Below are 11,593 nucleotides of genomic sequence, written 5' to 3'. Positions count from 1 at the left end.
CTTATTATAAGCGACTTTGGCCTTGGTTTTCTGCGAAGTTGCCTGTAAATATTGGTAGTTGCTGGTTGCAGTTTTTTGGGCTTAATTGTTTCTGAAGTGTAGTTGCTTATTTGGGCTTGCTGTCTAATGTTTTTAAAACCAGTGGTTCTCATACATTTTCATGTCAAGGACCCCCCAAATTGTATGTACGTGTCTGCGGACTGAAACTATTTTGTGCCAATGAGGCTGGGTGAACTGCAGTGGCACTGTGAATAAGTAATGAACCAGATACATTTTTTTCCAACATTCTTTTTAAAATAGCAGACCTACAAGCTCATAACTCATCGCAGTGCGACACGTTGTGAGCTTGTAGATCGGCTATTTTCGAATAGTCAATGCATATAAGCGGCTTCAATAGTCGCTTCTTTTGGGCTTGTTTTCATAGACCTGGTTGCTTATTTCTCTCGCAAAATCTGGCAACTATGTCTACTGTAGCTCTCCCTCTCCATCCCTCTCTCTCTCTTTCTCTCTCCATCTCTCTCGCTCTCTCTCTAACCTCCCCCCCATCTCTCTCTCTCTTGCTCTCCCTCCCCAATGACTCCCGAGCTGTCTCCTGCCTGGGAGTCGCAGTGAACTGTGGCAAGGGGGCCAGAATGGAATACAGTGGGGATGGCATTAGCTTTCAACCTTGTTGAAGGGCTAAATGTAGCCTCAGTCTGGTGTCCTTGCTGCTGTCACACTGCTGCTGTGAGGAGATAAGGACTCCGGAGCGGACCGAGGCTCCGGCATATAGGGCTACTTTAGTTTTTAACAGGGGCTGGGTGAACTGCAGTGGCGCTGTGAATAAGTAATGAAGCGAGTTTTATATGACGGACTGCGCATCAATTTTTTCTTCCTTTTTCTTTGCGGAAATATCCGATACGTTGTGTCATTTTGTAATAACAAAAATCCCATTCCCCATATCATGGTTGTATTCAATGCGCGATTTAAAGGTCGTAGTAATTATTTTCTTCACTACAATATTTCAGCGCATCACCTTTTAGAATGATCATTTCTTTTAATTGCCAAAGGCTTTTTTTTAAATGTCACACAGAGACTGAGGGCTTTATCTTTATTAAAGGTCTTTTCTGCGGTTTAAATTTCCTATGAGCGAGTTTAACCCATTGATACCTGGAACGCTTCTGTGTCACTTTAGATGTCTTTGGCTATTCAAAAATAGCAGATATACAAGCTCATAGCGCGGCACCGAGTGCCGCGCTATGAGCTTGTAGATCTGCTATTTTAGAAAAATCTTGAAAAAATATTTTTCAGATTTTTTTCAAAAAACTGTTGGGATTTAGAAATTATTTTTAAGAATCGCCTCAGGTCTTAATGGGTTAAAATCCCCCCACCCTCTAGTGAGAGCCAGGCTATACGTACAGTATTTGCCCACACAGAGTACAAAACACCTGATGTTGGCCTACAAAGCAACCAAAAGTATAGCACCCCTACTGTATATCTTCAAAGCCCGATCCAACCCAGATCAGCTAACACAGGGAAGCGGTCAGAGAACCTTCCCTAAAACATCCGGGACAACGCTCCACACGTCTCTCAGACTCTTCTCCCTTCTGGCTCCCAAACTGTGGAATGAACTCCCCATTGCAATTACTGTGGAACTGCAATTACTGTAGAACTGCAGACTCACTCCCAGTTTTCCGCCGTAGCCTGAAGACTCACCTCTTCAGACTCCACCTTAGCCCGTAGCACTTGCCGTAGCACTTGCCGTAGCACTTGCCGCATACTTGCCCTATAGCCTTGATGACCTTGCAGGCTTATGCAAAGGCTAAGATGAAACTTAGATAGCATGACATGTAGACAGATGCCAGGTCATTTGTAGACCTGGCATCCTAGTGTGTATAGTTTCAATGTACAGATTATAGATTTTTTTCAGCTTAGACTGAAGATAGATTACTATTTTCTATGCATTTGATGTATTACCTGGTGTTTGCCTTGCTTACTGTAAATCGCTCTGGATTAAGAGTGTCTGCTAAATTGTCAATTGTATTTGTACCACAGAGATGATCGATTGATTGAATACTTTATTAGAGGTTTGCAGAAAAAAAGCACATGAAGGTACAGTTCAATACCAGGTCAGCTAATAGGAATAAAAAACCAAGAAAGCCATTGGCATGTTTCCATTGGGGTCCTTTGTACTCAATTCATAGTGATGAATCCAGGCAAATGGGGGCTATTTGTGGCATAACAAACAGCAACTGTTGCCTTTCACAGCGGTAGGACCAGTGCAATATCCACTGTGAAGCAGAAATATTTACCTTAAAGAAACAGCCTCATAGGTAAAATTCTAAAGGCCTGCTGTGGCTGTGTGTGTGTGTGTGTGTGTGTGTGTGTGTGTGTGTGTGTGTGTGTGTGTGTGTGTGTGTGTGTGTGTGTGTGTGTGTGTGTGTGTGTGCGTGCGTGCGTGCGTGCGTGCGTGCGTGCGTGCGTGCGTGCGTGCGTGCGTGCGTGCGTGCGTGCGTGCGTGCGTGCGTGCGTGCGTGCGTGCGTGCGTGCGTGCGTGCGTGCGTGCGTGCGTGCGTGCGTGCGTGCGTGCGTGCGTGCGTGCGTGCGTGCGTGCGTGCGTGCGTGCGTGCGTGTGTGTGATGGATACCCCGCCCTCAATCTTTATGGCCTTCCACTGGCTTTTTGCCTGTCCTTGTGTGGGCCGCAATATCTCTGATAGTGATATACTGCATATTCAACGCACTGCCACAGCACACTGCTAACTAGATATAGGCAAGCCTGCGTGTGTGTGTGTGTGTGTGTGCGTGCTTGCAAGTGTGGTTGTGTGTGCGAGAGAGGGAGAGAGAATTAGGTTTATTTACCGGGCTGAGTTACTGAAATTAACCACAGGGGGTGTATTTCTTCCAAACACACTTGAGGCTTTGAATGCTAAAAACACATAAGGGGGGGGGGGGGGGGGTAGTCTGCACTCTGCAGTGGGTATTGATGTAAAATGCTCTTGGACCAAAGCCAGAGCCGTGAAAGGCAATGAAAGGAAAGCTGTCAGAACCTCCCCCTACCTATAACCACCACCCGCCTCCCCCCTGTTGTTAACTCAAGGTTGTATTTTACAGGAGCCGCCCGTATCTGTCTCTGTTGTTGATGTTATGCTTAGTAGATATGCACTTTATGTCTGCCGGAACTTTAAGGACATTTAAATCACATCTGTCCTTTGACTTTGACGTCCCCCCACCACCACCACTCACCACACATACTGTACACACACACACACACACACACGCACACGCACACGCCCACGCACACGCACCCACACGCACTGCCGATTTGTCTGCTCTGTGAGGCTATCGTCGTACTTCACGGCTTATGCACAGCTATTTAGAGGTGGATTAGGAGGACATTGTTGGGCGTTTGCTCGTAAACACAGCAGGGAGACTGCGTCCTCCTCCTCGTCGTCGTGGTTGGGACATCCGCCAACTCACGGAAGTAGCAGCTGATCATCCTTTAGTTAATGGGCCCCCATAATCCTCTGTGAATGTCTTGTGTTGTCCCCCTGGGAGGAGCTGGAAGGGGGATTGTGTTTTGCAATCAGCGTGCATTAAAGAGCTGACAGTTTAACTGCTGTTGAATGCTGTAATAAACCAAGCAGCTATTTTGTGCACTGGATGGATGGAAAGCAAAAATGAAAAAAGAAGTGTTTTGGTCTCTCTCTAACAATGACTCTTTTTCTCTCTCCCTCTCTCTCTCCTGCCCGTCATGCCATCGCCACAGGAAGTAGAGGTCAGTGACTCTGTTTTGCATTTTTTTTAACTTTCTCTCGAAGGTCGCCTTTTCAACAAACTGTAAGCGAGGGAAAGCCTTCGTTGTTGATGTACTGTAGGCTGTAGAAGTCATCTGTAGGGATGGGACTATTAATCGTTAAAAAAATGATTGCCACAATAATCGTGAGAATCGTAAATTTTTCATATCGTCCCATCCCTAGTCATCTGCCCTTCTGTCAAATATAGCTCACGTCTCAGATAGAGAGATCTACGTGGAAATCTATAATCACCATTATCACTTCACTCCAACAAGCTAAGACTGCTGCGCTGTTGGGCCTCTCTGCACCAACAAAGAGAGAAATGGGTCAAAATGCATACAGCAAAGCCTGCTGAATTTTTATTATGATTCTATATCACCAGGGACTCTGATCTTAAAAAAACTGAGTTAGTTTGCAAATAGTCCCTCTGCAGCAGTAAAGGGAGCCAAGATAGGCCAAAACTTTCTTAAGAGATATACTGGAGCTCTCGTCTTCTCGCCCCGGTCATTTAGCTTTGAATGTTAGAAATGAATCTCACTGTTTTGGTATGAAAAGATTATCTTGATATTTCAGTCACAATTCTTTGTCCAGGATATTAATCTGTGTCTTTGTAACTGGCACAGTTGTATTGACATTTTTTAATCTAGCATGTTTCCTCTTCATATCGTTGCTCTGAGGTTCAGCAGCGTGACGGCTCATCAAGCATGACATGAATTGCACGGTGCTGTGTATTGAGTGCGGCAGTAATAAATCCTGAATCTTTGTTTTCTGTGGAATCTGGTAATTATCAAGGCCACTGACGCAAAATATGATTTCTCTCCAGGACGACTACATTAAAAACGTGGAGGAGAACGCAGGATCTGACGAAAGTAAGTTGAAAAGACTAATATCTGCAGTCACATTTCTGTGACATTTGCTTTGGTCTTTGACATTCAAGCGATAGAAGGCGGCGTTAAGGGAGGAACCTAAAGATCATTTCATGTGGCTTCAGAAGTGCAACACGGTGAAAGGTTCCTCGGCTGCTCACTGATCGATTCACAGCCTCCATGCGTTGTGTGCACGGGCACACTGAGGCCACGTTTACACACGGTAACGTTCAGAAGAGAAAAACGTCACAGTGCCGTTGCGTTCTCACTTTTTGTTCTGCGTTTACACGAGTGTTGTGTGGAAAAACCGAGTGTAGTTGGAGACGCAAATGTGATTGAAAACACTGTAGTGTGCATGCCAGGTGGCTAGGTCGGCGGTGTGACGCGCTGCGAGATATACCAGTCACGTGTAACGCCCGGGATTCGAACCCGGGTCTCCTGCGTGGAACGCCAACATTTTTACCACTAAGCCACAGGAGGAGATATTAGACTTTCAGGCCATCAGGCTGAGGTTGTGAGCCCCTCTGCTACACACGCATGCGTAGAACCACTTCCGTTGTACTTCCTATCACAGTTGTTTGTTTACAGCGATGTAATAGCATACGCTGTGTGAGCCGACGAGTGCCGTGACGTCACACGTTTTGCGGTTTCCCCCCGTATTGACTGTTTACATGGAGACGAGACGCGCGTCTGGAGCGTTTTCAAAGAATTCCACTCTGGGGGGTTTCACTTTTTTTGCGTTTTCAACCCACGAAAACGCTGTTGCCGTCTGAACGGAAGGCACATGTGGTATTTTATTTCGCTGTTTTCTCTAGAGACCGTTGTCGTCCAAACAGGGCCTGAGAACGCGCTCAAGTGTTTTCAAAGATGCTTGTTCTCAGGTCAATACTTTTAATATTTAAATGGCCCTCAGTAGAGTGACCAATTCGAACATTTCCATTGACTGAAGCCTGCCTCTGTTCAGACGCAACCAGCATAATCAAAGCTAAGTGCTTTCCCCCTCTTTTGCATGCCTGCCTCTAGCCCACAGAATCCATCCTGTCATAGGACAGTGCACATTATTTAAGTGCTCTGCCTTTTAATTGCAGCATGGTGACTGAGGTCATGCGGCTTCTTGCGATGCCAGTCCATGTTGTCAGATCACTTATGGTTGATGCTGGTGGTGGTGGGGGGTGATATGGGGGCGATTCAGAGCTCTCATGATTGATGCTGGTGGTAGGGCTGGGTAATTAACATATCAAAACCGATATTTAGATTTGAAGTCATATCACCCTGCCCTAGTGAGGGTGAATGTGGCGATTCAGAGCTCTCGTGGTTGATGCTGGTAGTGGAGGAGGTGAAGGGGGTAATTCAAAGCTCTACTGGTTGATGCTGGTAGTGGAGGAGGTGAAGGGGGTAATTCAAAGCTCTACTGGTTGATGCTGGTAGTGGGGGAGATGAAGGGCAGTGGTGTGCTGTGGATTATTTAACTAGTGGAGCGTTACGTCACGCGCACACGCTTGCGAGCGCAGGAAAAAATGACGCTTCACCGGCGCATTTCACTGTTTTATCGCTCCTTCAGCAGCCGCTGCTTCTACATTTCGGCACTTTTTCGGCGATAGTTCTGTCTTCTTTAACTTTCTCCACGGTGCCCTGTGCTTCAGCACCTAAAGCCCTTCCGTTAAGCCAAGGCTGGACCGTAGGCTATGCTTACACCTACAGTGCTTACTTAGCAGGTCACACAATGGACCATTGATATGCATCCAGCCAGGATCATTCCTATGTTAGGTCGCCAGCTTTTGTAAGCGTTGGTAAGAGGTGCGAATGCCGAATGGTTGTTTTTGATCGAGACGAGGTAGATAGATGCACGTGGGTATATAATACGCACGTGCAGCTCTGAACTATTGGAGCGGAGCCCCACCTCCAGTACACCCCTGGTGATAGGGGTGTAATTCAGAGCTCTCCTGGTCTGATGCAGGTGGTGGAGTTTGTCTGTGGAGGAGAGACATGACGTGAGCCTTCACTCGCCTCCATTAGTGGCTGTCCCAGGTTGAAGAGCCTGCTATAATTGCCTCTGCTGTTGAGGGCACAGCTCTGATCTCCCACCAGGCTGCATTTATACCTCTGTGGAAGTCCTGAGAGAGGAAAAAGAAGAGAGAGAGAGAGAGAGAGAGAGAGAGAGAAAAAAACACATCCATCTTCTCACTTTGAGGAAATCTAATTCAGACAGACAACCTGTGTGTATAGCGGCTTCGAGGTGTTGTTCGGTGCCTTGGTCTGTTTTGTGTGCCGTGGATGAAAAAGACATGATGTAATATGTGAAGCGTGAATCATTTAAGGATAGGCTATAAAGTACTATTTCATACACGCGGTGTCCAATTTATCAGGCCCTCGAGGATAACTGAGCGTATTTTTCTGTTGAGAGGCGCGCGTGGGAGGTGTACGCTGTACTGTACTGTACTGTACTGTACTGTACTGTACTGTACCGCCGCGTCCTCACACAGTCGCACTCTAACCCATAAAGAACTGAGGTCCTACAAATGCCTTCTAAATCCTAACAGTTTTCTGGAGAAAAAAAAACGTATGTTGCTATATATCTGTGGTTCTCAAACTTTTTCATGTCAAGGAACCCCGAAATGATATGCATTTGGGTGTGGACCCCTATCTCAAAAATATTTTGTTCCAGGGAACGCCAGAAGCAAATATTTGAGTTAAAAATGCTTTAAATATATACAGTATATACAGTCAAAGATTTGCACAAAAATGGCAAATCTACTGTAGAAGCTCATAGCACGGCACGAAGTGACGCGCTATGAGCTTCTATATCTGCTACTTTTGATTTGAATAGCAGATCTGTAAGCTCATAGCGCGGTACGAAGTGACACGCTATGAGCTTGTTGTAGATCTGCTATTTTTTAATTCAATAGCCAACCAATGTGCTATACAGTATATGTCGCTCAAATCTAAAATGACACATAGATGCTTTCCCAGCTTTAATGGGTTAAAGACGTTCCAGACTCGCCTCAAAGGAGTGAGATGAGAGCGGTCCTAGCTCGCCATATTATCCCAGTCAACAGAAAGAATAGCTGATTCTTTGCCCCCCCACCCCCCACCCCCCGGTGGCCTCATCAAACTATTGCGGGTGAGGTTCATTTGAATATCATCATCGATTCCAACTCCCGTCGGGGGCTCATTTCTGCAGAGCTGATTGATAAGGGCCCTCTTCATCGCCAGCTCAATAACACGATGAAAAAAAAGAGTCCTGCAAGGTGTACTGTAACTGCTGCTATAGCTCTATATCACATGAGACCTGACAGGAGGCTTCGGAGAGCTCCGTTGCCTTTTAAAGTAGAGCTGATTGAGATGTCAGTGCCAGTGCGTGCAGGTAGAACCAGCAGTGTGTACACAGTGTCCTATTGGAACAAAGCAACAATGTGTTAGTACTAGGGTTCAGTTAGGGCTTCTACACTAAAAGCATGGCTTTAAAGGGATAGTTCACCGCCAAAATGACTTTTTTTTCTATCGATTAGTCACCCCATGGGGACTTCAATTCATGGATAAAAAAAAAAATCCGCATTCCTAAGCCTTTGTGTCTCCAATAGAGCACCGAAGTCTGACGTAATTTACTCATCCTACCTGGGTCGCGTTTTTTTCCCCCCGGTTCTGAATTCCCATAGACGTGTTTAATATTGCGTCAAATAAGAACTGTGTTCCAAAAATAAACAAATGCCCCCGGCGGTTTGACTTTTATGGATATGAAGCATCAACTGACGGTGAGAAAACGCTAATGTTACTTCCGCCAAATTAGTTAAAGTTTTGCCAGAAACGGACTGTTTTAAATATGAGTGACTGGACTATCATAAACGATACAGAACCTCCTCCATGACAACATCGCAGAGACAGTTTGTTTATTTTTGGACCACAATTCTTATATGAGACGATTCTATGATGACCCAATGTTATTCTCCATAGAGAAATTACTTTACGACCCCGGGGATGGACGAGTGACGTCAGGACTTCTGTGCTCTATAGCGGAGCCGCTGCTTACCGGTCCCTGGTCAACAAATTATTGGCTTAGGAATGCGACAAAAACGAAAAAATATCCATGGATTCAAGTGTCCATGGGGTGACTAATCGATAGGAAAAAAAGTAAGTTTTGTAGGGGTGAACTATCCCTTTAAGATTTCCATTCACTGGAACAAAGGGTACAAATTAGAAACAAGAATTTGAAAGGGTGTCCAGTCCACTGATGCTTGGTCATAGTGTACAGCTCAGTGGTTCTCAAGAGTGGGGTCCAGGGACTCTCAGGGTTCCTTGAGGTGGTTCCAAATGGACCACCCTTACAGGTCTGTAACTCTGAGACTTATGGGGGTCCTTGAAATGAAAGGAGTAGTTCAACCCAAAAATTACTTATTTTCAATCAATTACGCACCCCATGAAGCATTGGATTCATGGAGATTTTTTTTGTTTTTGGCTAAGCCAATAATTTGATGATAATAATAATGATGCGTATGTATCCGGTAGGAGACACAAAGGAGACTCTGTGGGTAATCAAATGATTGGCTCAGGAATGCGACAAAAACTAAATAAATATGCATGAATTCAATGCTTCATGGTGTGTAATTGATAGAAAATAAGATTTATTTTGGGTGAGCTACTCAAAAAAGTTTGAGAACCATTGGTGTAGATAAAATAGCAAACTAGCAACAAAAAAAAACATATATTATACGGTATATGACATAAATAAGGCAGTAGTCCTTCCCGCAGCTGGACCGGGTTAGCTAACCCGATGCTCCTTGCTGCATATCTCTCCCTCACCTGTACCGTCTCCCTCTCACTCATCGGAAATAATGCAGAAATGCTGAAATTAATCCCCCCCCCCAAAAAAAACATAGCGTGTAATATTTCACATTACAGTGTCATCCACCTGCCATGACAATAATTAAAATCCCAGTGAAATGTCACCGAGATGCAGGATGCTGCATACACAGCTCAAAAAGAAAAGCTACAGCACAGTGCTGACAGGCTGGTAAATCTGAAGCAGTTACTGCATAACCCATTAAGACCTGAAGCCGATTCTACACGTCTCCTAAATCTCAACAGCATTCTGAAAAATGTATGTTTCTATATGGTTCTCAAACCTTTTTCATGTCAAGGACCCCCAAAATTACATGTATTTGGCCGTGGACCCCCATCAAAATATTTTGTTCCAGGGACCCCCAGAAGCAAAGATTTGAGTAAAAAAAATTCGCTTTAAAAATATATACATTCAAAGATTTGCACACATTTTCACGATTTTTCAAAAATAGCAGATCTACAAGCTCGTAGCGCGACACTCGGTGCCGCGCTATGAGCTTGTATATCTGCTATTTTTGAATAGCCAAAGGGTAAAATAATGCTTTTTAGCTCAAATCTAAAAATGACACAGATGCTTCTCCATCCTTAATGGAATAATAAAAAGATTGTGACCACATTCTTCCTTTACACACATTTTCATTACATCTTCCTCCCGTATGGATCAGTAGATTTGAGATACAAAGTAGACGAATGGTCAGCAAACTGATTTATTTTTGACTGTATATCACCACATTGCATCTTCGCTGAACAAATTAATGTTGTTTTGTGTCATCATTCAGCTTATTTTTTATCTAAAGGCTTGTAGTCACTATATTGGATGTTATTGTTATTAATCAGAATAGAGATTAGTTCATACCACAGATTTGTGATTAGACAAAACCCGATTTAAGTCTTTGTTGTATGATGGTGTCACATGGCAAAAATTGCCAATCTACACAAGCTCAAAATGTGCCACGGACACGGAACGTTGTGAGCTTGTATATCTGCTGTTTTCAGCACACGCCACCTCGTACGACAGAGCATAAATTAAAGGTAGGGTAGTGATATTTTTTGGTTAAAACAAAAAGGGTTTTGTTAAAGGTTAGTGAGTTCTCTATCCCGATTGGATAAAATAGGTATCCTGATCAGAAAATGCATTTTCTGTTTAATAAAGAGCTGGAGAGACATGTAGACTCCTGTTACTGAACAAACGCTCTATAGCAATGAGTACTATCAGAATATAGAGCTATCTAAAACACTTATTTTAACCAAAGAAAATCACTTACCCTACCTTTAAACATCCGAAAAATCGCAGCGGTCTGAATTAGCCTTTAAATTGTTTCCCTCCTCTGTTGTATGGCATTCTGCTGTTTTTGCTTATCGATTGCATGTAAAGCATCCCTACTCTCTTATATGCCAGCTTTTTTTCTCTTAACACTGTGTTAACATTTACTCAAGTACTGTACTTAAGTAAATTTTTTAGGTATTTTTACTTTCACTGGAGTATTTCCAATTTTCAGTACTTTTACTTCTACTCCACTACATCTCAGAGACAAATATTGTACTTTTACTCCACTAGAATTATTTGAAAACTTTAGTTACTAGTTACTTAAATAAAACATACATTAACCACTTTAGCCCTATTTTATACCTAGGCTATTTGAAAATAGCCGATCTGCAAGCTCACAACGCGTCACATCGCGACACTTTGTGAGCTTGTAGATCAAACGTGTTCATGTCAAGGACCCCCAAAATGATGTGTGCAGATCTACAAGCTCATAGCGCCGCGCGGCACTCGGTGCCGCACTATGAGCTTGTAGATCTGCTATTTTTGAATAGCCAAAGTATAAAATATGGATAAAGTGGTTACACATAATGCGTTCCCGGTCTTAATGAGTTAACCCTGTGTCGAGACAAATGGCAGGAATTAAAAATCAGCAGTAAATGTTTGTGGGGGAAGAGTCCTATCTATCACGCCTGGACAGATGCTCAGGGGCTCCACGTTCAGAGGAAGTAGTGTGGAAGTTCTCGGTTCCTCCTTAACAGCTTCAGACTAATCTCTGCACTGCTCTATGTTCCCATAGAAACAAAGCCCCAGCATGTTGATAATAGTTCCGGTTGCTGATTAGCGGCTCTC

The 11,593-nt window shown here is 44.0% G+C and overlaps 1 protein-coding gene across 1 annotated transcript in view; it reads left to right on the top strand.

The window, feature by feature from the left end:
- Window positions 1–4,583: 4,583 nt before the first annotated feature.
- LOC308105114 (testican-2) overlaps window positions 4,584–11,593 on the top strand; it is a gene marked incomplete at its 5' end in the record, with an annotated part of 44,515 nt that continues 37,505 nt past the window's right edge. Inside the window, one exon of the mRNA XM_080455746.1 lies at window positions 4,584–4,644. Within this exon, the coding sequence (XP_080311872.1) occupies window positions 4,584–4,644 (61 nt within the window). The remainder of the gene's footprint in view (window positions 4,645–11,593) is intronic.

Source organism: Gymnoscopelus braueri, assembly GCF_963280865.1.
Source record: "Gymnoscopelus braueri genome assembly, chromosome: 17".
Lineage (NCBI taxonomy): Eukaryota > Metazoa > Chordata > Actinopteri > Myctophiformes > Myctophidae > Gymnoscopelus > Gymnoscopelus braueri.
This window is presented reverse-complemented; position numbering and strand designations above follow the sequence as displayed.